The 24,829-nt window shown below is 27.9% G+C and overlaps 1 protein-coding gene across 2 annotated transcripts; it reads left to right on the top strand.

Moving 5' to 3' along the window:
* The first annotated feature begins 171 nt into the window (after positions 1 to 171).
* LOC111641142 (multiple epidermal growth factor-like domains protein 6) lies at positions 172 to 24,330 on the top strand. Of its 2 annotated transcripts, XM_023387266.1 has the most exons (32): positions 178 to 235; positions 3,251 to 3,484; positions 5,215 to 5,337; positions 7,162 to 7,284; positions 7,441 to 7,563; positions 8,351 to 8,473; positions 10,212 to 10,331; positions 10,416 to 10,553; positions 10,632 to 10,754; positions 12,026 to 12,154; positions 12,238 to 12,393; positions 12,613 to 12,755; positions 13,170 to 13,299; positions 13,368 to 13,570; positions 13,646 to 13,832; positions 13,907 to 14,032; positions 14,110 to 14,235; positions 14,311 to 14,436; positions 14,624 to 14,752; positions 14,821 to 15,081; positions 15,157 to 15,285; positions 15,385 to 15,513; positions 18,060 to 18,188; positions 18,259 to 18,387; positions 18,460 to 18,588; positions 18,654 to 18,779; positions 19,025 to 19,150; positions 19,492 to 19,620; positions 19,696 to 19,824; positions 23,563 to 23,688; positions 23,760 to 23,894; positions 23,963 to 24,330. In XM_023387266.1, exons 2-32 carry the CDS (start codon positions 3,328 to 3,330, stop codon positions 23,992 to 23,994), a joined length of 4,194 nt encoding a protein of 1,397 aa, XP_023243034.1. In that variant the 5' UTR covers positions 178 to 235; positions 3,251 to 3,327; the 3' UTR covers positions 23,995 to 24,330. The 2 variants fall into 2 exon arrangements, with proteins under 2 accessions (XP_023243035.1, XP_023243034.1); XM_023387267.1 differs by lacking the exon at positions 3,251 to 3,484 and having other exon boundaries at positions 172 to 469.
* Positions 24,331 to 24,829: the final 499 nt, after the last annotated feature.

The raw sequence follows: 24,829 nt of genomic DNA, 5'->3' as shown, positions 1-24,829 counted from the left end.
AAAGTTATTTACATTATTTAAAGAGATCGGCATGCTATTTGTCAATGAAAGTTCGGTTCCGGGAATATGTGACGTTAGTATCGACGTCACACTAGTTTAAACCAATTGCAACTAACTTTAGAACTGTATAAATATCTAACAGTTAACAATATATAACTATAAATTCAAATTTAAAACATAGTTTTAAACTAATTACATTTATTTATACAAAATAAATTTATATAATACTCATCACATGGATGCTATTTCTAATCACATCTGGACTTTAAAATCGTTGTAAAATTGTAAAATATTTTATTTAAAGTGGAAAAAATGTCCGAATTTCCCATCGTTTCGGTGATTTTATTATTATTATTTACTCTGATAGCTCAATGTAATGGTGGAATTTGTTTTAATGGAGGAAGATGCGTAGGAAGATCGAATGTTTGTGTTTGTCCTTCTGGCTATCATGGTCCAAGATGTCAATATGGTAAGTGAACTTTCTAATATGTCTTACAAATTAACTTATATATAATATATTAATATTCTAAGCTAGTTATTTAGTTATAGATGTATTATACTCTGAATTAACAAGTACTTTGCAACACTATATTTAAATAAATCGTGTAATTCTACTGTTTATTTAAATCTAGAAACGAAGAATATTTGTTAATATAATATTTTATATTATATTAACATTTATTAAGATTCTGTATGTTCAAAATTATTGTTTGAAGAGATGGCATTTATATAAAGTACGAGCAATACACGAAGGAATTATAATATAATTTTTTTATTAGTATATCGTTCGATTTATATTGTTTATTTCTAATAATTAAAGTGGACTGAAGTGAAAACGGATGTTTTGATTTTTGTAAACAGAAAAATAATATTACGAAAATGCTATTCTTCATGCCAAGTTCAAAGCTTCTAGTTTATTTAGAGAAGAATTTGGACGTTAGATGATAGAAATGATTGAAGTACAAATCTTATGTGATGTTGCCAAAACAAACACGATACTAAAATTCTCGATACCGAACGGAACTTGATGTTTCTTTTTTCCCCCCTTTAACAAATTATCAGATGAAAGGAATAATTAAATTTGTTCATGAATAAAATATATAAACACTAAAGTTTATCTTTCAGGAGGATAGACTTGGATTTTCCTCTTTCATTTTTACTCCAGGANCTTCGACTTTTTTGCATGACATCACTCATTATTCTTCCATATAAATGCCAAGCAAGTGCCATATGTTTGTAATTGCGATATCAGTTTAAACATGATACTAAAGAAACAATTTACTAATTGCGTAGGAAGTAACGCTTATATATACATTATTATATTAATTTTTTAAACGAATTTTGAAATTCCCAAAGGAAAAGATCGACTAAAAATAAATAAATAAATTTAAACTATTCAAGGACTTCCCTAAACATGTTTTATTTGGCAAAAGTTATTTACATTATTTAAAGAGATCGGCATGCTATTTGTCAATGAAAGTTCGGTTCCGGGAATATGTGACGTTAGTATCGACGTCACACTAGTTTAAACCAATTGCAACTAACTTTAGAACTGTATAAATATCTAACAGTTAACAATATATAACTATAAATTCAAATTTAAAACATAGTTTTAAACTAATTACATTTATTTATACAAAATAAATTTATATAATACTCATCACATGGATGCTATTTCTAATCACATCTGGACTTTAAAATCGTTGTAAAATTGTAAAATATTTTATTTAAAGTGGAAAAAATGTCCGAATTTCCCATCGTTTCGGTGATTTTATTATTATTATTTACTCTGATAGCTCAATGTAATGGTGGAATTTGTTTTAATGGAGGAAGATGCGTAGGAAGATCGAATGTTTGTGTTTGTCCTTCTGGCTATCATGGTCCAAGATGTCAATATGGTAAGTGAACTTTCTAATATGTCTTACAAATTAACTTATATATAATATATTAATATTCTAAGCTAGTTATTTAGTTATAGATGTATTATACTCTGAATTAACAAGTACTTTGCAACACTATATTTAAATAAATCGTGTAATTCTACTGTTTATTTAAATCTAGAAACGAAGAATATTTGTTAATATAATATTTTATATTATATTAACATTTATTAAGATTCTGTATGTTCAAAATTATTGTTTTAACAGATGGCATTTATATAAAGTACGAGCAATACACGAAGGAATTATAATATAATTTTTTTATTAGTATATCGTTCGATTTATATTGTTTATTTCTAATAATTAAAGTGGACTGAAGTGAAAACGGATGTTTTGATTTTTGTAAACAGAAAAATAATATTACGAAAATGCTATTCTTCATGCCAAGTTCAAAGCTTCTAGTTTATTTAGAGAAGAATTTGGACGTTAGATGATAGAAATGATTGAAGTACAAATCTTATGTGATGTTGCCAAAACAAACACGATACTAAAATTCTCGATACCGAACGGAACTTGATGTTTCTTTTTTCCCCCCTTTAACAAATTATCAGATGAAAGGAATAATTAAATTTGTTCATGAATAAAATATATAAACACTAAAGTTTATCTTTCAGGAGGATAGACTTGGATTTTCCTCTTTCATTTTTACTCCAGGATCATAAATTTTACGTACTTAAAAAAGGAAATTTTTAAATTCTAAATAGTCATAACTTTTATATAAAAATATATATATATTTTAAGTTAGAGAGAGATTTTAATGTTATTAACTACTAAATTTATTGCTCGGATGTCAATGATCAAACAGTACTTACTTAAAAATTCTTATAAATATTTTAGAAAATTTTATTATATTTATAATTAATTGGAGGCTCGAGCACGTGTAGGCTATAAGCAGACTAAAATCAGGCCTACTACGTGTGGTTCTAGCCTGAAATGGGATCGACCAGCATTGAGAACGTGCCTCGATTCGCAATGCCTATAATAAAATCTTATATTTAGAATCAGATACGATTCAAGATACATTCTTAAGTTAATTAGAGCTCAATTTAGATGTAAGCATAACATTTTAAATTATTTTTTTACGTGAATTTACTTTCAAGATCAAATAAATCCACATAGAAAATCACTTTCTAAACTCAAAAATATTAAAGAAATGATAAAGTTTTTGTGTTTTAAACGAGTTTAACATCCCAAAAAGCCAGGAGAAGATGCAATTCAATCTGTATTACATCATAATTTTAATTAAGTGAGCTCCCATTTCACGTTAAATTCTTGTTGATGAGTTATTTACTTCTTTAATAGTAAAANACATGGATGCTATTTCTAATCACATCTGGACTTTAAAATCGTTGTAAAATTGTAAAATATTTTATTTAAAGTGGAAAAAATGTCCGAATTTCCCATCGTTTCGGTGATTTTATTATTATTATTTACTCTGATAGCTCAATGTAATGGTGGAATTTGTTTTAATGGAGGAAGATGCGTAGGAAGATCGAATGTTTGTGTTTGTCCTTCTGGCTATCATGGTCCAAGATGTCAATATGGTAAGTGAACTTTCTAATATGTCTTACAAATTAACTTATATATAATATATTAATATTCTAAGCTAGTTATTTAGTTATAGATGTATTATACTCTGAATTAACAAGTACTTTGCAACACTATATTTAAATAAATCGTGTAATTCTACTGTTTATTTAAATCTAGAAACGAAGAATATTTGTTAATATAATATTTTATATTATATTAACATTTATTAAGATTCTGTATGTTCAAAATTATTGTTTTAACAGATGGCATTTATATAAAGTACGAGCAATACACGAAGGAATTATAATATAATTTTTTTATTAGTATATCGTTCGATTTATATTGTTTATTTCTAATAATTAAAGTGGACTGAAGTGAAAACGGATGTTTTGATTTTTGTAAACAGAAAAATAATATTACGAAAATGCTATTCTTCATGCCAAGTTCAAAGCTTCTAGTTTATTTAGAGAAGAATTTGGACGTTAGATGATAGAAATGATTGAAGTACAAATCTTATGTGATGTTGCCAAAACAAACACGATACTAAAATTCTCGATACCGAACGGAACTTGATGTTTCTTTTTTCCCCCCTTTAACAAATTATCAGATGAAAGGAATAATTAAATTTGTTCATGAATAAAATATATAAACACTAAAGTTTATCTTTCAGGAGGATAGACTTGGATTTTCCTCTTTCATTTTTACTCCAGGATCATAAATTTTACGTACTTAAAAAAGGAAATTTTTAAATTCTAAATAGTCATAACTTTTATATAAAAATATATATATATTTTAAGTTAGAGAGAGATTTTAATGTTATTAACTACTAAATTTATTGCTCGGATGTCAATGATCAAACAGTACTTACTTAAAAATTCTTATAAATATTTTAGAAAATTTTATTATATTTATAATTAATTGGAGGCTCGAGCACGTGTAGGCTATAAGCAGACTAAAATCAGGCCTACTACGTGTGGTTCTAGCCTGAAATGGGATCGACCAGCATTGAGAACGTGCCTCGATTCGCAATGCCTATAATAAAATCTTATATTTAGAATCAGATACGATTCAAGATACATTCTTAAGTTAATTAGAGCTCAATTTAGATGTAAGCATAACATTTTAAATTATTTTTTTACGTGAATTTACTTTCAAGATCAAATAAATCCACATAGAAAATCACTTTCTAAACTCAAAAATATTAAAGAAATGATAAAGTTTTTGTGTTTTAAATGAGTTTTAACATCCCAAAAAGCCAGGAGAAGATGCAATTCAATCTGTATTACATCATAATTTTAATTAAGTGAGCTCCCATTTCACGTTAAATTCTTGTTGATGAGTTATTTACTTCTTTAATAGTAAAAAAAAACGAACAATATATCAAATTCGTACTAATCATGATTTACAATTTGACACTAAAATATAATTTACAGAAAATTAATAAATTATTTTAAGCTTCTGATGATAACGATAACAAAATATAATTCAATAATCTGCGGGAGATAATATAAATTAATATTATTTTAAAGTAAATTCGTTTGAAGAATTGAAAGAAATAAGTTGATATTTTACTTTACTACATCAATCATGACGACAGGAGTCCTGTAAACAATAGAACAAAAGTGAAATTATTAAATTTTGAAGGACGTTAACTGAAGATGATCTTTTAAACATATTAATTTAAGTAATATTTTATGTTTAATTATATTTAAAATTAATTTAACAACGTTTAATTTGTGTTTAGATGTAAACGAATGTTTACAAAATAATGGTGGATGCCATCACGAATGTCGAAACATAATTGGTAGCTATTATTGCGTTTGTGGACCAGGATATCAGTTATCAGCTGATGGACGAACTTGCGTTGGTAAGGATGTTAATTTAAAAAATATATATTTTAAAGTAAAATAAATGTCTTAAAATTCTAGTAAATATTTTAAATAAACATTCTTAAAATACTTTTTTTTAAGTTACAAAACAGCATCAAAGTGCAGCGATAATTATAGCTAGAATTACTCAATTTTCTCGGTTAAACACGTGTTCACTTATGTAAATTTAATTCATTCATGGTTTTTATTTACGTTTAAACATATTTTTACCCTGTTAGATGCTTATTTAGCTAGAAATACTTTTGGAAAACAGCGAGTAATGCGTATCCAAAGTCCTATTTGTCTCACATTCTTGAACAAAGACGTGCCTAAATCGTTTATTTTTTAAAATACTACGCTTAAATTTAGCTAAATTTATTATCTACAAGTACGAATATATCGTTTCTTTGTAATATTAAATTACAGAAATTTAGAAAACCTTAAGAAAAGTGCTCCAAGAAGCAATTGATGTCCTTATCTCACCTTTAGATCTTAGTAATGGCATTTTAATGGTTGTCTGTCTAACTCCCTTCCATTTTTTTTCATATGTCGAAAAATATGATAAGATATGTCCCTCTCCAGATTATTTTTTTATATATATATTTATTTATTAACTCATAAAAACCAGGTAACAGACGTGACACGTTACCAGAAAAATTCGACCTTTGTACACTATTTACAATATTTCTTTAAGAAAATAAATAAATATTTGATGAGAATTTTTATAAAAATAAATCTTTTTTTTTCGATTAGTGGTGGTCCTCTCTAATCACATTTATATAGCATTAAATTAAGATATTAACCGAGCTATCATCATTTTAATGACCGATTTTACATCACCTGTCATCATGAGATTTACTTGAGATAAATATACTCGACTTTATATATGTGTGTATGTATATATAGGTTGGTGCAAAGAAAGATTGGGTGTGGTTTTTTGGACAGTTTGGCCAAAAGCCAGTTTTAGTCAATGATGTTCTCTTAATATCTACTTTTTGATGATATATTTTTATAATAGTGTGGAATGCGTTACTTTGAAGAAAAGTATATCACTCTTTATGATTCATATCTTCTAGAAAAAAAGAAAAAAAGAAAAGAAAATATATATATTTTTCTTTACTCAACTTTTGTTGTAAAGTATATTTTTCTATCGTGATGAACTGCAATAAAATGGAGCTAAACAAATAATAATCACATAGAAAATCACTTTCTAAACTCAAAAATATTAAAGAAATGATAAAGTTTTTGTGTTTTAAATGAGTTTTAACATCCCAAAAAGCCAGGAGAAGATGCAATTCAATCTGTATTACATCATAATTTTAATTAAGTGAGCTCCCATTTCACGTTAAATTCTTGTTGATGAGTTATTTACTTCTTTAATAGTAAAAAAAAACGAACAATATATCAAATTCGTACTAATCATGATTTACAATTTGACACTAAAATATAATTTACAGAAAATTAATAAATTATTTTAAGCTTCTGATGATAACGATAACAAAATATAATTCAATAATCTGCGGGAGATAATATAAATTAATATTATTTTAAAGTAAATTCGTTTGAAGAATTGAAAGAAATAAGTTGATATTTTACTTTACTACATCAATCATGACGACAGGAGTCCTGTAAACAATAGAACAAAAGTGAAATTATTAAATTTTGAAGGACGTTAACTGAAGATGATCTTTTAAACATATTAATTTAAGTAATATTTTATGTTTAATTATATTTAAAATTAATTTAACAACGTTTAATTTGTGTTTAGATGTAAACGAATGTTTACAAAATAATNATTAAAAAAATATACATATTTTGATAAGATATCAACGAATGTTTAACGTATAACGGCGGCTGTCAACACAGATGTCGTAATCATGATGGAGGATACACATGTGAATGTAAACGAGGACAAAAATTGCATTTTGATGGGAAGACATGCATTGGTAAATCGACCTTTTTCTCCTCATAACCTTTATAAAAAGTTACCTTTTTTTAAATGGCACATTTATTTTTTTTAATATTTACATTTTTTTATTATTAGATAAGATATTTTCCGATTTATTTATATTTTTCTGAAGCCAATCTTCATATTATTTTAGACGTTAGTCGCTGTCAAGTCAACAATGGAGATTGTGAACATATATGTGAAGAGAATCAAGGTCGAGTCCGTTGTAGATGCAAAGAAGGTTATAAATTAAAAAATGATAGAAAATCGTGTGAAGGTATGAGACTAATTTACTATATTAATTAAAAAAGTTCAAGCTGTTCTTCGTATAAAACCAGAAAAGAATTTCTTATTTAATGTAAAAATATTAAATTTTTTTATAGCTTTAAAAATATCAAGTATAAGTTAAATTATCTTTCCAGCAAGAGCCATTAGTTAGACAGTGAATGTCATTTCTTTACATAAGCAGCTTATAAATGTAGTTATTATAAACGTTGATTATAATTTACGACTTTAAAAGCTCTGATATTAATATTTTACTCGCTTATAATTATTCTAGAAGTAAAATTTTCTAAAAATAAACCGTTTAAATATTTAATATCTAACGTTTAGAAAAATATATAATTCTTAAAAATAGATTTTTAAAATAATAAATTAATAATTAATAAAAATCCTCCTACGAGATGTAGAAATTTAGATTTGAATTCATAAATTACAATTTAAAAATTTTAATTAATATTTATCTTAATTATAACATTAGGTAAAAGGTAATTAATGATAAATAAATTAAAGATTAATTAATTTATTTTAATAATTAAATAAGTAAAGTGAAAATATCATCCAATGAGAGAGAAAATTTAAGTGGAACTGATAAGGATGTTTCACTTTACTCAGCGAATGATATCGTTCTGTTTTAAATCAATAAAACACTGTTACATCGTAGTACTCACTAGAAATCTGCTGTAGCATGGGTATACTCCTGTCTTCACCAGTTTTAGAAGAATCTGTATATAATGCAGTCCCTACAAGCCCTATACACGATAACGTATTATATTCTCCTTCAGAACTTAATGAATGTGCCCACGATAATGGAGGATGCTCTCATAAATGCGAATCAGTTGGTGGTAAAGCCGTGTGCCGTTGTTTTGAAGGTTACGAAGTTGGCCCCGATAAGAAAACTTGCGAAGGTAAATTTTAAAATAAAGTTTTAATTAACAAATCACTTGTTGATAGTTCGGCTTTCCCGCTTAGTTCCGTTGTCGCGAGGTGAAGCCGTCTTTACGTGTTCTCTCTCTACGCTTTTCGAGCTTCTTTTAAGCTTAACGATAATATTTTAAGCAATTTAATTAATTAAAACGTGTTAAAATATAGAATTTTTATTTATTTTAAACACGAGATTCGAAATTCAGTAAAGCAAATTCAAATGATTTAACCGATACCATAAAATAAATTATGAACATAATTCAAAATANTCGAATTGTTATAATTGTTTTAAATATCAAATTAAATTGTTTAAAAATATTATAATTCAAATGCTAGATATTGAATTATTTTCTAGTAATAGCAACTTTATCTTAAATGTCTTATAATAAATTAATATTCATAAGTTGCCTTAATACCTTTATTATATAATTAAATAATAATTAAATTTTAGATTTAATTACACAAATATAGAAACTTAATTATAATTATTACGTTAATAATTTTATTAAATCAGTTTTCGTTTATTTAAAAGCAATTTTTTTTTCTATGGAGAAGATGCATTTAAGAAAGTTTAGAAAATTAAATTAAAAAATATATTTAGTTAATTATGTATAAAAATTAATTTAATTGCTTAAAAATTAATTTTAAATGTATCAATTTAATTATAATTGAGAAAAAATATATATATTTAAACATTTAATCAATTGAATTCTTATTCAGTTTATTTCAAGATTTAACTTTAAAGAAGAATGTTACTTAATTATCAACAGGATGAGAGTTTTACCAATTTGAAAAATTAATTATGATTTAAAATATGATTAAAATGATCATTTTTCTTTCTTGTTTATCTCAAAAACCCTGTTGAAGTATTACTTTATATCTGGCATCTATCCAATTTGACTTTCTTTAATCTGGAAGCCGTTGGATCTTTTATCTGATTAATTTTTCTCTATATTTATCAGTTTAAGCTTATTAGTATATATATAAAAAAATAATGTATATATATAAATCCAATTCTTAAAATTGTTTTTATAAAAATAAAATAAAAATAGGATAAAAGTATGTTTTTTTCAAGATTGATCATCTCAATTCACTTAAATGTAATTTGTACAAAGTTATCGTTTAGGATAATTAAACAAAGATAAGAGGTTTTTCTTAATTAGAAAAGCGAAAAAATAGATAAATCTGTACAGAGTAAATAGCATTAAATTTATTCTCTTTCTCTTCAATTTTATTTTCCTAAATCAAATTTCAAACTGTGGATCGTTCTTCAAGTTTCTTTGTACTAAATTGATTTTTATCTAATACTTTCTAACTTGGAAAATTGTATTTTTAGACACTTATAAACAATTTTTAAATGACTTTTGGTGAATTTTATGCTCTCAAATTGCTTTAAATGTTAAAACTTTAGTGAGATTCTAGCTTTATTGTTGTCTGAGATGCGATTATCTTACACAATTTTCATCTTTCTTTTCCTGTTTCTTATTTTTTTTTTTATTTTTTGTATTCTAAAACATATTCTGAATCTTTTGAAAATTCTCTCAGCCTCATTTACTGTTCTAACCTCCTTTTTTGCTAGACGAAACATCCAAATTCCGATTTATAAATAGCTCAGAATCCAGATTATCTCCCATAATTAAAGATGTTTCTAACAAAGAACGTATTAAAAAATTCGTTGTTATCGCATATTTTTTACTATAATTGTGTATATTTTAATTGTAGATATCGACGAATGTTCTAACTTTAGTCCGTGTGGTCATATATGCCACAATACACCCGGATCATACGCGTGTATGTGTCATCCACCTTATCATTTGGGTAACGATGGACACTCGTGCTTTCGTGAGTATTTAAACTGTCCAAAAAAGATATTTAATCTGATGAGGAAGATGAGATGAGAGAGATTTTTATCTTTACGATAATTAGGAATAGATATGGAAGTAATTAACTCGTGTGCTGATAAGAATGGAGGCTGTGATCAGATTTGTAGACACGGTCCAGGAGGTCCGGTTTGTTCCTGCCGTCACGGTTACCAATTGGACACAGATGGAAAACATTGCAAAGGTTTTTAATATTGTTCTTAATGTTCTAGAACGGATTTTTACAGCTTTAAACACTTTCTCACTCATTAAATATTTATAGATTTAGACGAGTGTGAAGAGGACGTTGCTTGTTGTACACAAAGCTGTACCAATACTCCAGGTGGTTATTCCTGCGCGTGCAGATTTGGTTATAAATTAAACAGGAATGGATGCAGTTGCGATGGTAAGTTTTATTTTGTCTCAAGGTTTTCACATTATTATTTTCGACTTTAATTAAAATCGAGCTTTGGCAAATATCCAGCATTCAATTATCATTCTTTCATTAAATTTCTGTAGTTTAACGTGACTTTAATGTAAAGTATTGACAGAATGTATTCCTTTGTATTGACGATTATCTTCCGCATTCTTTTCGTATTCATATACAAAGATGTTTCTTTTCATAAAACGAACAATAAATCTTTGTTTTTTCTCTCTTTAATTAGTTCTCTGCGTGTTTATAGACGATGTAGTTTATGAAGGTTTATCAATTTAACAAAGGTTTATTGCTGTTTGTAATTATATAAACAGCACATAAACTTAACGTAATTTTGTTTTTTTCTTATTACTTTCTACCTTCTGTCTGTTATTTTTGTAATTTTATAATTAAACTTGAAATTTTTTTATTGACTTTTTCTTTATTAAAATTCCGAATTCTGTTACTTACTAGAATATACTTTATATTCTTGTTAATTGTATTTTTAATATTTCTGATATTTTATTAAATAAATTTACACCATAACTCCATTACTTTCTTTTATATTTTTTTCCATTTTCTATCCACTATTTTAACTGAATTATACCTATTAAATTTCTCCTATTTTCTTTCAATTTTCCACTAAATATTACCAATTTCCTACTATAATTTTCTTATATATATTAAATTCTTACAATTTTACTCTAGTTTTTGCGTGCTATTCAATAATTTAGTACATTTTTCTTTTACAATTCCACTAAACTTTTGTACTAGAAACTACGCAGAAAAGAGATTAAACTATATTACAGGAAGTAAATAAAGTAGAAAATGTTAATTCTAGAATTAGTAAAGCATTGTTATAGACATTTATGTGAGATTTGAATATAAACAGTGTTTACAGTAAACTTTTACAGGGCATAAAACATCGTGATAGAGGTCAAATGGAACAAAGGGGATCGTCAGAGGAAAGAAAATAAGCCCTTATTTTAAACGTAAAAAAACAACATGAACCCAACCGAGTTATATTTAATGTTCTTTTTTATGTTCTTAGATGATTTCTTTTTCGTGTTTTACACAAAAAGTCCACACGAAACAAACAGATGAAAGGTTATTTATATAGAGGGCAATGAAGTTAACCAGTCTCCACTCTCTTAGCTTCACTGTTTTATAACCTATTAACTACATTTTTTTATATTAACTTTTTTAAAAAAACACAGCTAAAATATGCTTTAAAATGTAATTTAAAAAAAAAAAATTTAAAGATATCGACGAATGTCAAAGAAACAACGGTGGATGCGAGCAAATCTGTGAAAACGTACCGGGATCCTTTAAATGTAATTGTGTAGAAAATTATAGGCTGTTAGATGATAGAAGAAGCTGTGAACAGATAGGTAAATTGAAAAAGAAAATTATTTTATAATTAAAAATAATAATAAATTAATCTTTATATTTAAATATTTTAAACTTTTAACAGGATCCCTTAACGAAATTGGTCCAGTACGTGGTGATTTACCGAGTCCACCATTCATTCCACGTATTAGATTCCAGACTACTCCACCTACAGTTGTACCGTTATTGGACCAAGAATTCAGTCAATATTTGGCACTAGAAGGACCCGAGATTCGTCACAGTAAGTATTCACTGCAGAGATTAGTTGCAGAATGCGTCTTGTGTTACGATACTTAAGGTTTTTCATAATACAACATCCCTATTTATTTTTAATTAACTACAATGTATAGAAACAGTCCCGGAACACTTTATTATTATTTGAGTAAATAATCCTTCTAGTTTATAAAATATTTGATTTTTTTTTAGAAATATTTATTTATCTGTTTTACCGTTTTTTAAGCTTGTATAAGAGGTACATTTGGTCCTGATTGTTCCTTAACATGTAATGATTGTCAGAATGGTTCAAAGTGCAATTATCGAGCAACAGAATGCAAGTGTTTGCCAGGTTTTCATGGAGTTATCTGTAACGAAACATGTCCTGAGGTAAGATATTACTATTTTTTATTATATATATATCATATTTATAGCTAGAACATGTTTAATTTTCTACTTAATTTACTAATTTAATACCTTATAAAGTCTAATTACGTATCACTTTACGTGTGGATAACCTGTAGATGTAATTTACTGTTACGTGAAAATTGATAATTAACTGTATAAAATCATTTTAAACACAGCTTTACCAGTATATTGTTTAAATTTGATATAACGCTACTTTTGTGTTAGGAGTAAGAGTTTAAATTAGTGCTTAAATTCATTGTGATTTTTAACTATTTTAAGCTTGACAGAAGTTTTCTATGGTATATTTAGCTCTGGATGTTCATTTCCTGCAAGTATTCTCGTCAATAATGTATTTTTCAATCACTTAATGACTTTCTTTCATTATTTCTTTATAAGGGAACATATGGAGAAGGATGTAATTACGTCTGTACTTGTCAGAATGGAGGTACTTGTGACTCAGTTACTGGAGAATGCTACTGTCCACCGGGCATACAAGGAAAGAATTGTGAAAATGGATGTCCTCCTGGTATGATTTTTTTACAATAAAACTCGATGTTTACACTAAAAATTTTGAAAATTTTCACAAATTTTCAGGTAAATATGGAGAAAATTGCGATAAACCCTGTCCTCATTTGTGCTCCAGTGGGCATTGTCATAAAGTATTCGGATATTGTGAGTGTAATCCTGGATTATTCGGACCTCATTGCAACATTCAATGTCCAGAAAATACATTTGGACCCAACTGTCGAGGGCAATGTAAATGTGTTAAGAATCACACTAAAAAATGCAACCCCAAAGTAAGAAAAATTGCAGATTTTTTTAACGATGTTTTAAATATAGAATTATTAATTTTTAATAATAAATGGATACAGAATGGAAAATGCGAGTGTAAACCAGGATATTTGGGCACGAAATGCGAAAGGCCATGTCCTAGAAATCAATGGGGACACGGGTGTCGTAGGATATGTAATTGTCCTTACAACACGACTTGCGATTCTAGTACGGGAGCCTGTTTAAGAAATTGTCCTCCTGGGATGACGGGTTCCGATTGCGATTTAGGTACGGATTTTTAGCTTATTTTACCTAAATATCAAATGAAATTTATAATGAAACTCGTTTTAAATATATTATAGCGTGTCCTGAAGGTACTTACGGATCAAATTGTCTATTAAATTGCGCTTGTGGTCCGAGAGGATGCGATCCAACAACTGGAACTTGTTTATGTCAACCTGGCAAAATGGGTGCAAATTGCAAAGAAAGTAAGGGTTTTTTAAAGTTTTCGTGTGTATTTTGTACTTAATTTACAAATTACAATGTACATTTTTTGGTCCATAAGCTTGCCCTCCCGGTAGATTTGGTGCTAGTTGCTTAAAAACATGTCTATGCCAGAATGGAGTTTGCGATCCCGTTAATGGCAAATGCAGATGTCCACCGGGTTTTCATGGAAAGTTATGCGAAAAGGGTGAGTAAATGGAGAAAAATCACCACTTAGATGCATTTTTTTTTCACAAAAAATTAAAGATTTTCTTACACGTAGATTGCCCTCCTGGATTTTATGGCGATTGTCTCTCTCCATGTCAATGCGACAATGGCGCAGAATGTAATTCTGTAACAGGAAGATGCAAATGCACATCCGGATGGACAGGTTATCATTGCAATCAAGGTAAGTTACATCAATCAATCAAGATATAATTGTTACCGAACATGGCACCAGATGGCAGCAGGTTTTAGTAGGTGCTGCGATACAAGATGATTGCCTTCACTGATGCAATGGACTGAAGGCAACACTCTTGTATAAATGGTTTATTATAGGAATTATCCTTAAAATATAAGTATTTTTCTTACTGTAGCATGTAGTCCTAGTCGATGGGGTCCTTATTGTCAGTTTAAGTGCCAATGTAGTAACGGTGGAGATTGCGATTCCGTTACAGGGCAATGTATCTGTCCACCTGGATGGCAAGGGAGCGATTGTGAAGAAGGTAAGAACATTTGAATAACTGTACACAATTACAAATGTCTAACATGGAATATTTACATATTTTTGTAGAATGTTCATCCGGTAAATATGGTGAGAAGTGCGAAAGAGAATGCCAATGCGAGAATGGTGCCTCTTGCGACCATATAAGTGGTGCATGTATGTGTAAACCAGGTTGGATAGGTACTTTCTGCGAACGACCCTGTCCCATGGGCTACCATGGCATGGAATGTCGACTCCATTGCAACTGTAGCATATCTAATGGAAAATGTGACCCAGAAACCGGTGAATGCCTCTGCGATTTAGGAATAATAGATCCTAATTGCAAATCGGGTAAATTCACTTAATTTTCTCCCAAATTTCTTACAAAAAAACCCTTAAAATTAACTGTGAAATATTGATTTTTAGCTTGTCCTTCCGGTTATTTTGGAGCAAAATGCCAAGAGAAATGCCTGTGTCAAAATGGTGCCAAGTGCGATCCTGTAATTGGTGCCTGCCATTGTTTACCTGGTTGGTTTGGTGAAAAATGTGAATTGTGTGAGTAATATTATTGAAAATATATTAAAATTGAAAATGTTCTCATGTTTTGAACAGTTTTCATCAATAGAAAACTCAAAAACAAACTTGATTTTATAGCTTGTCCCGTTGGATTTTATGGTGAAAACTGTGATAATTTATGTTCCTGCCTGAATGATGCAGAGTGTGATAGTACAAACGGAAGTTGTTATTGTAAACCTGGATTTAAAGGAAATAATTGTGAAGATGGTAATGTATAATTTTCATTATTTTATATTAATAATACCACAAATGTTCAAGCTTACAAATCCATTTAAGAGAAATAAAAAGAAACGTAAAAGAAAAACAAATATTTTTTTACAATTTTACTGTTTTTTGTTTACTATAATAATAATGTGGAATTTCAAAGGTGTTCATTAAGTTTTATCAGTATTTAATGCCAATTTTTAAAAATATATTTATTTAAAATTATGAATAATGCCGATTAATTAAGAGTCACTGCAATAAAGCTGCATTTGAAAATACAGTAAAACTTGTGTAAACCGGAATCGTGCCGTACCGAATTTTCTCCGTTTTTGGCAGGTTTATGTCTTGAATAAGTTTTATCATTTTTTAAATTCTTTAAACTATACCAGATAAATGTCATTATTTTATAGTAAAATCTTAGATTTAATAGGAATTAATTCAACTAAAGATTGAAGTATTCGAATACAAGAATTGAGAACTATTCAGTCCAAAGAAAACGACCTCGTTGTACCCGAGAACTTGTGCATTAGGAATCCACAATAGTAGATCCAGAAATGAAGGAAACAGTATGTCTTACACAGATTTTTAATATCTGTGAGCTGCTTTACTCGTAGGAAAACCCCCAGAAAAGGATGCAGTTGCATCCTGAGCACTCGTTAAATCCGCTCCTGGATATTCGAATGCTTCTCGGATTCGATCCTTATGAGCTTAAGGCAGCGAATGAGCCAATTGAGAACCAAAATCTAGTATCTCCATCAGCCAACGGAAATTCTAATCGAATTACAATAATACAGAGACCATCTATTCTGTGGTTTGACTTCTCGAAGAATTTTAATACACTAAATAATCATCTTGTTCTGGAATACTCGGTATAATCAAAGGAAATGTGTGGAAATTTTCACACCTCCCTTTTCGGAAAAGTGTTATGTAAATACGTTAAAAACTATTACAAATGGCATTTTCACTTATGCAAATTATGACTGATGTTGCAAGAAAAATCGGCTAATTTAATTGGCTAAGTGTAGTCCTTTAGTAATATCCGAGTGGATAAAATCGCGTACTTAGGCTAATTAAATTTTCTTTTCTTTGATTATTTTGGTTTTGGTTTAATGGGATATGGCAAGGCAACACGAGAGTGATATGCCAAGGGTGGATGCCTCATGGAAGGAATTTCTACGAGAAACTGGCCCCTATTTAGGGGTTAATCTAGTCATAATTTTCATTAGGAATGTTAAAATAATTTTACATTATCTCGATCAAATCATTACTTCTGTAGTAATAAATGTCTCTATTGCCTGAAACACGAGGAGCGAAACAAATCCGAATATTATACAAAAGAAATATTGAAATTTGTGACTACGTACATTTATGAAACTTCCAAATGTAAATTCAATTCACACTGCTTCTTTTAGAATGAAAAATTTTTAAAACACTCAAGCAATTTTGGTCTATAAGTGCATATTCATACGTCAACAAGAGATGAGAGATTACTAATTTCACTCAAAGAAAAGGCAATTTGAATGGAAATTTATGAAAACTTCAGCACCATAAAGAATTCAGCTAATCTCTTTTTAGATAAAACCACTGAACACTTGTCCGGGTTGGCACCTGATCAACAGACCGGCCACGTGGCTTTCCGGATTTTCTTCACGTGTCCAGTTTTCCACAGAAAATCCTCCTGGGAAGTATCACTCTTGGCAGATTGTACATATGCTGCATTGCCTTATTCTACCAATCTAATCCAAGCATAAAATGATCTTGTACAGATTACATTTCAATTGGTTATTTACGAATAAATATAAATTCTGAACTAGTCATGCTGAAAATCTCTGTTTAAATCATTTGTTTCGATTGAAAATGAAAATGGATATGGTTATTAAAATGTTATAAATTTACTGCTTTTATGCCTTTAAATTGGCTTGCATCAATACATTTAAAAATGCAATACTTTGAAAGCAAATTACTTTTAGTACACCAAATTCAGACATTCGTACATTTCTTTAGGAATGTGTTATATCTGAAAGTTGGTTGCATTTATGTCATTTTTATAAAATTATATTAATAATTATAATATATCGGTTTATAGTTCTTATATATAAAACACAAGGAGTATTTTGATGTTGGATTCGATTGTTTTTCAGCAGTAGAATGAAGTTTATCTTGCATGTTGAATAAACAATTTAATAAACACAATTTAAATTATTAAAAAAAAAAAGTTTTTGGGCTGCAATTTAAAGAAATTATAGACCTATAAATTCCTACTGTCTTCCGTCTGTATGTCTGTCCTTCCTTAATCTCGAGAACGGAATTAAATAGATGATCAACACGACTCTATTGCTAGCAGGAAAGTATGATGTACAGGGGCAACTAATGAAACTACTAATTTGAGATGGAGATCATACATTTTAAATTAAATAAATTAAAAATATGATTAAATATGACACTTATGGAGCATTATATTTATGAATGAGACTTCATTTTTATATAATCTAAATTATTCAAGTTCAAAAATAACAATAGTAATACTTAACATTTTATTTATGAAATAGTCTGTGATCCTGGTTATTTTGGTAAAAACTGTAGTCAGATTTGCAATTGTGCCGATGGCGATTCTTGTCATCACGTAACTGGAGAATGTTATTGCCCTCCTGGTAAACATGGTGAGAGCTGTGAAAAAGGTATTTGTCTTGTTTTATTTTATTCAATTAGAAATCATTCAGTTTATTAATATATAATTACTTTCCATAGTTTGTCCAAATGGTAAATATGGAGAGGGATGCAAAAAAAACTGTAATTGCTCATCAGATAGACTATGCAATCCAGTAAATGGAAAGTGTTACTGTAAACTTGGTTTCTGGGGTCAAAACTGTGATAAAAGTTTGTAAATTTGTTTTCAATCAAATTGAACATTTTCTTTAAAGATTTAAACATTTATATTGTTGATTTTAGCATGTAAACGCGGTTTGTATGGCCCTAATTGTTTAAAGAAATGTACTTGTGAAAATAGTGCAGAATGCGATGCCGAAACAGGACAGTGTCATTGCTCTGCTGGATTTTTTGGACCCACTTGCGAGAAGAGTAAGTATTGTATAATTGTTTTCATTTACAAAAATTGCCTATTAAGGATGATTATGTTTTTTTAGAATGTCCTCCTAATCAGTATGGCCGTAACTGTGACAAAGTATGTTTTTGTTCTGGTGGTTCCTGTGATTCACTTACTGGTCAGTGTAAGTGTCCCCCTGGACTCAGTGGAAAATATTGTCATAAAAGTAAGACATGTTTAATTACATTAGTTATTAACATTTTAAGATTGTAGTTTTTAATATACTGTATAGAATTGGATCTGACTAGAGTGACCATATTGTTTCTAGCCCAAACTGGACAATTTTTGAGATTTAAAAATGGGTCTAAAAATAGTTAAGCTTAGATTTTTTAAAAATTATTTATATATTTACCTATAAATTGGTTATATTGAATTTTTACAATATATAATATAAATTTTATATTGATTTAGAATGTGAAGAAGGTTTATATGGTGAGAATTGCAATAATGTATGCAACTGTGTACGAGGACATTGTAATCCTACAAATGGAGAATGTATCTGTCCACCTGGGTATTCTGGATCAAACTGTGATGAAGGTAAAAAAAATATTTCATTATATTTAATCATCAATCTTATTCAGCTGGATGGCTGAGGCAATTAAGATGTCAGCTTACTGCTCTTGGGAAATCAAATCCAGGCAAACAGAAATTTTTCATAGGTAGTTTGTTCTGGATATGTCTGGCTCCATCCCTCACCAGCTGTCTGCCCCATTGTGGGTCTGGTTTAACCTACATTAGCTAGGGAAAAAAAGACACTGTGTGCCCAAAGGGAAGAAAGAGCCAAAAATGAGGGGGAAAAAAATCAATATTTTAAAATTTAGTTAAAATTGCCAGTAATAATAATAATTGAAAATTAATTCAAATTTATTATTATTTAGAATGTCCTACAGGTACATTTGGTCCAGATTGCCAATTTAAGTGTGATTGTAATAATGTCAATAGCTGTGATAAAATAACTGGAAGCTGCAATTGTCTGGATGGATTTATAGGTAGCAAATGTGAAAAAGGTAAAACATTTTTAACAAATTGCTTACAAATTTAATTACTGTTTATCATGATTGTTAAGTCCAGTGATATTTTAGATTGTCCTGATGGATGGTTTGGACATTCTTGTGCTTCAAAATGTAACTGTTCAAATAATGGAACATGTGATAAACATACAGGAGAATGCATTTGTCCTTCAGGATTTGAAGGCTCAAAATGTCAATATGGTAAGTTATTTAGTAATTAAATAAAAGTAAAAATTGTTATTTTATATTTATGTAAAATTTATCAGATTTGATTTCTCAATTAAAAAATTATAATCAACAATCAGTTGATTATAATTTTTTAATTGAGAAATTTTTAATTTTTAATTTTTAATTTTTTAATTTTAAATATATCATGTATTATATGTGTAGAAAGTATATTCTACACATATAATACATGATATGATTATAATATTGATTATAATTTTTTAATTGAGAAATCAAATCTGATAAATTTTACATAAATATAAAATATGTAAAATATAGCATATACAAAACCATAATTTCAAATGCTAGAAAGAAAAAATATATTTGACTCTTGATTGAAACACATGTTTATCATTTTCAATTTTTGTAAATTCAATAAAAAATTAAAATTGTTATATACAATGTTAATTTATATGTAAACTTTGATATAAGGACATGAAGGCATTTTTAGAAAGTGATTAAGTCTTATTTCTGAGTCAAGTTACTTCTGAAGTCCTCTTACACTATCTTTGTATGAGACTCTATCTCTATCTGGTCTCTTTATTCTCTTTTTTTCTATTATCTTATCCATTACGTTGATCTCCTACACCTTCTGGACCTTGGGATGTACAGTATATATTGATCTAATGGCACTCCCTGAGGCCTTTACACAGATAGTATTGTTTGTTTACAAATATGTCATGACAGAAGATCTAGTTAGGTTCTCCAAATTTATATCAAGAATTTTCTTCAAGCTCAAATTCTATAATTCTATTAAACATTAATGTTATATTTTAAAAAAACTGTGCAGCATTCTGTTACATTCTAATAAGAAATATCTTTTCAATATAATTCTTTATATCACATTTAGTTTCATTATTTGTAAATACACTTAAATAAAAAAAAGAAAGAATATTTGATAAAAATGACTGGGAGAATAAGTACAAACTTAGAATTTTCTTGTAAATTTTCTAACAGACAATACTTTAAAACTGTCCCCAAACTTTGTTCCTTTCACACACTGGAAAACTACAGTCTCATGGCAGAGTTGACTTTTCTTTTAGATTCTTCTCATCCACTTCCTCTTATGATTGCACAATTAATTATTTTTAATGACATATGCCATCACCAGAGGAAAGATTTTAATGTTTTACATATTGAGATAACAAGAAGTCTCTAAAGAAAGGTCAACTCTACTATGAGACCATTATTTCCTGATGATGTGTGAAAGAGATAAAGTTTGAGGACACTTTTATAGTAATGTCTATTTGAGAATTTTTTGTAAATATTCTAAAAAAGAATATCTCTACCATTTTCTAAAAAATTTTTACCAGAAAATATATTTGAAAATAATAATTGCAGCTAATGATAATTGTTATTTAATGGACATCCATTTAAACTACAATTTTATTATATTATTTTATCTATCTTAAGATTGCTATTTTTGATTAAATCTATATTCTTTCATTTAATATCAGAATTCTTTTCATTTAATATTGTAATTCTTAACTGAATAACAAGAAATAAAAGGAAAGAAATTACTAAAATTTTAACTCTATGATTCATACCATTAGTTATGTTGAATGTTATTCCATTTGTAACTTTATAATAAATAATTTAGTTTTATCAGTTAATAACAAAAAATAAATTTTATGTTCCTATTATTGACTTTTGATAGGAATATGTTCAAAAGCATTCGAATTTCTTAAAAGAACCTTACTCCAAAAAAAGTCCAGCAACTAGTTGTTTAACTTTTCCCAGCAACGTTTAAATCCATTATAAAAAGTTTTTAATAATAAAATATAATATTTTTAATTATTATAAAATGGCAAAAAGCATAATTTTGAGAGTAGAGACTCTACTCTCATACTAATAATGAGTAAAATCATCATTAAGTCCAATCCTACTGGAGATATACACAAATCCCTTTATCTCCCCACCTGCTCAATCTTTAATGACCAAAATTTAATAGCATCAATCCCTCTAATAAAAAAATGTATGTGCAAAATTTCAGAAATTTTTGACAAAAAGCACAGGAGTTATTAAGCTTCAAATAGGGTGAACAAAATCTTGCTCCCCCCATACACAAACATCCATACATACAGAAAAACTCATGAATATTTTTGCATATCTCAACATTTCAATGTCTCCTGAGTCAAAAGATGTAAAAGTTTGGGGGATCATTTTTTGTCAAATTGCCATATTTTCCCTCTGATATATATAACGACTCCAGGAAAGTAAAAAACACTTTGGATTGGATTTGTATTTAAAAAGAGTTTCTTAAGAAATTTGTTGTTTATAAAATTTTACAAATTCAGATTACTTAATGATTAACCATAGCTTTCTGTGGGGAAGTGTATTGATTTATGCAAGGATAGGTATGTATACCCCTATGTGAAAATCTGCAACTGTCATTATGATACAAGGAGCATTCTGTACAAGCATCAAAAAATGTAAATAAAGTACAGATTGCATCCTTTCTTGTTTTAATGAAAGATAAAGACAGTTTGGTTAAAATAAAGGATTCTCTTTTGAAATAAAAGATGTCTGGCTACCCTCAAACGTTTATTTTCTATAAAAATACTTTTTAATAATAATCTTGTATTGGTGGTTAACTCCAAGTCAATTCTAAATTATTGGTAAACTAAAATCTGCAGTTATTCATAATCAATATGAAAACTAATATTTAAATAAATATTAATACAGTATAATGTTTAGTTATGAGCTTAACATAATTCAAATTTACTTTGCTGGGATGAGATGGATAGAATGAAAGTTGAAGAAACTTCAATCATTTTTAAGTATCCTTTAATCCAGTTATAGAAATTTGATCAAATGGTATTATCTATTTTCATCTTTTATAGTGTTTTATATAGTTTTATAAAACAACTAAAAAACAAAGAATAATGTTTACTATGATGAATAGCTCACACCATTAAATACTATAGTCACATGCTAGCTGAGACTATCAAAAAAGTATTTTATATAGTTTTCAATTTTTGAACTTTTGACATCAACTATAGTCAAGTAATATCATGTTGTGATTGACATCACTTGATATCACATCCATAACCTTTTCAAAATATCTTGAAAAGAATTTTATTTTTAAAGATTTGACTTCTATAAAACTGTTTAATTTAAAATGATATCAAGTGCTTTGTTAATCATAAACCATTACAGAAATGATATCAAGTAAACAAACAAACATTACACAAATTATTTAGTAATTAATTAAATATAATTGCAGAAAAGTAGGCCAATGTAATCCGGTGGTTGTTTGACAATATCAAGTAATATTAATGTCTGAAATTATTTTTGGACAGTTTCAAATGGCATGAAATGATATTTTAACTAGAGTATAATTATTTAAATCTTATTTTTCAATTTTTTTTTTAAATTATTCTATTTATGAAGATGCAAATTATTAAAATACAAAACAATTTAATGAATAATTCAATAATAACTGCATGATATCTATATTTTATTTTGTACAATTATTAAGAATATTCAATATGTCAAAACAGTTTTGGTACTCATGAATTTCTTAAATCTAGCATTTTTGGGGTATCAAAATGTTAGATTTAAGAAATATTTTGCTTTTTATATTCAAAAAAGCAGATAAGCATACTTAAGTTTTGTTATTTATATGTTTTAAATAAATATTTTAAGTATGAATGACTGTTTGATCAGTTATATTTGCAGATTTTAAGACAATTTTTTTATTTTACTGTTTAGGTTGTAAAATGGGATTTTTTGGAACTGGATGTAGAAGAATGTGTGACTGTGAAGGTCTGCCTTGTCATCCAGTTACTGGGAAATGTTTGTGTCCTCCCGGCTTCACTGGCCAACACTGTTTAACCTGTATAATTTTGTATTATTTTTTAAATATTTATAATTATATTAGATGTTCTTATAAGAATTCTATATTATAGCATGTAAACCTGGTACATATGGTCCCAATTGTTCTCATCATTGTGAATGTCAGAATGGTGGGAGTTGTGATAAAGAAATGGGAAAGTGTACTTGTATAAATGGTTGGATGGGTGCAAAATGTGAAGAAAAAGCAGGTAAATTAATTCATGTCTATCAACAAAAGTTTTGTTCATTTAATTAAAAAATGCCTTTATTTTGTTAGAAGTACATCTACATCCTGAAGAAACTAGTTAACAATTATGTTTTATGAACTATAAAGAAATGCCAACAGTGCCAAAAACAGAGATATGCACAAGAGGAGTGGATCAAAGGAAAGAATCTTTATTAAATATTTTAGAAAAAATATTTAATTTCTTCCAATCAATGCAAGTAACTATGTCAAAATAAATTGGTTTATTATAACCAATGCTGTTATATAAAAAGTATTTAAAGGCATAAAATATTTGTGCCGTAAAATCTGCAATTGCTGTTAATGTGCCTTTGTTAGATAATATTTAATTTAAAGATAAATTTACTGAAATATGCTAAAATATATATAAACATATATTTTAACTTGTTGAGTAAAAAAAAAACAGGAATTAAAAATAAAATTATATAAATTTTTTACAGTACTTAAAATTTTTATTTTTTTATAAAAAGAAATAAATCTTAAGAAATAGAAAACTGTTTTTAATATCAAAAATATTATATAGTATGAAGTTACTAGAAAAGTTATTTGTATTTTTTTAAAATGCTCATTTAGTTCACAAAATTTTGAAGTCGTAATAACTCTCTTCCTCGTTGCTAAGTGAGAAATTGTATAAAATATTTTAATGCTGTTAAAGAATAAGCTATGCTAACTTGGTGGTGGTTTTTAGGTTTTATGAGGCCCTAGAAAAGCATGGATTTGTAATAGTTTTCATAAGTTTATGTAATGTAAAGCCTGTATAGAGCATTTGTTTAGGATCCCACCATTTAGAGAAGCCCACACTTGGTTATAGCTTACCCACAGTATGTTAGAAAAGGCCCCACAAAATATAAATTGGTTTTGACCTAATACCTTGATAATGCACAAGGTCTTGGAGTCTAA

The sequence above is a fragment of the Centruroides sculpturatus genome, unplaced genomic scaffold, assembly GCF_000671375.1.
Source record: "Centruroides sculpturatus isolate CEXI.00-Female unplaced genomic scaffold, Cexi_2.0 scaffold1518, whole genome shotgun sequence".
Classification (NCBI taxonomy): domain Eukaryota; kingdom Metazoa; phylum Arthropoda; class Arachnida; order Scorpiones; family Buthidae; genus Centruroides; species Centruroides sculpturatus.
Note: the sequence above shows the minus strand (reverse complement) of the source record. Positions and strands in the feature narration are given on the sequence as shown.

Coding starts and splice junctions, on each gene's coding strand:
- LOC111641142 (XM_023387267.1), top strand. CDS start 313: ATGTCCGAATTTCCCATCGTTTCGGTGATTTTATTATTATTATTTACT. Junction 8,474..10,211: donor CGATAAGAAAACTTGCGAAG/GTAAATTTTAAA, acceptor TTTTAATTGTAG/ATATCGACGAATGTTCTAAC. Junction 19,825..23,562: donor AGGCTCAAAATGTCAATATG/GTAAGTTATTTA, acceptor TTTACTGTTTAG/GTTGTAAAATGGGATTTTTT.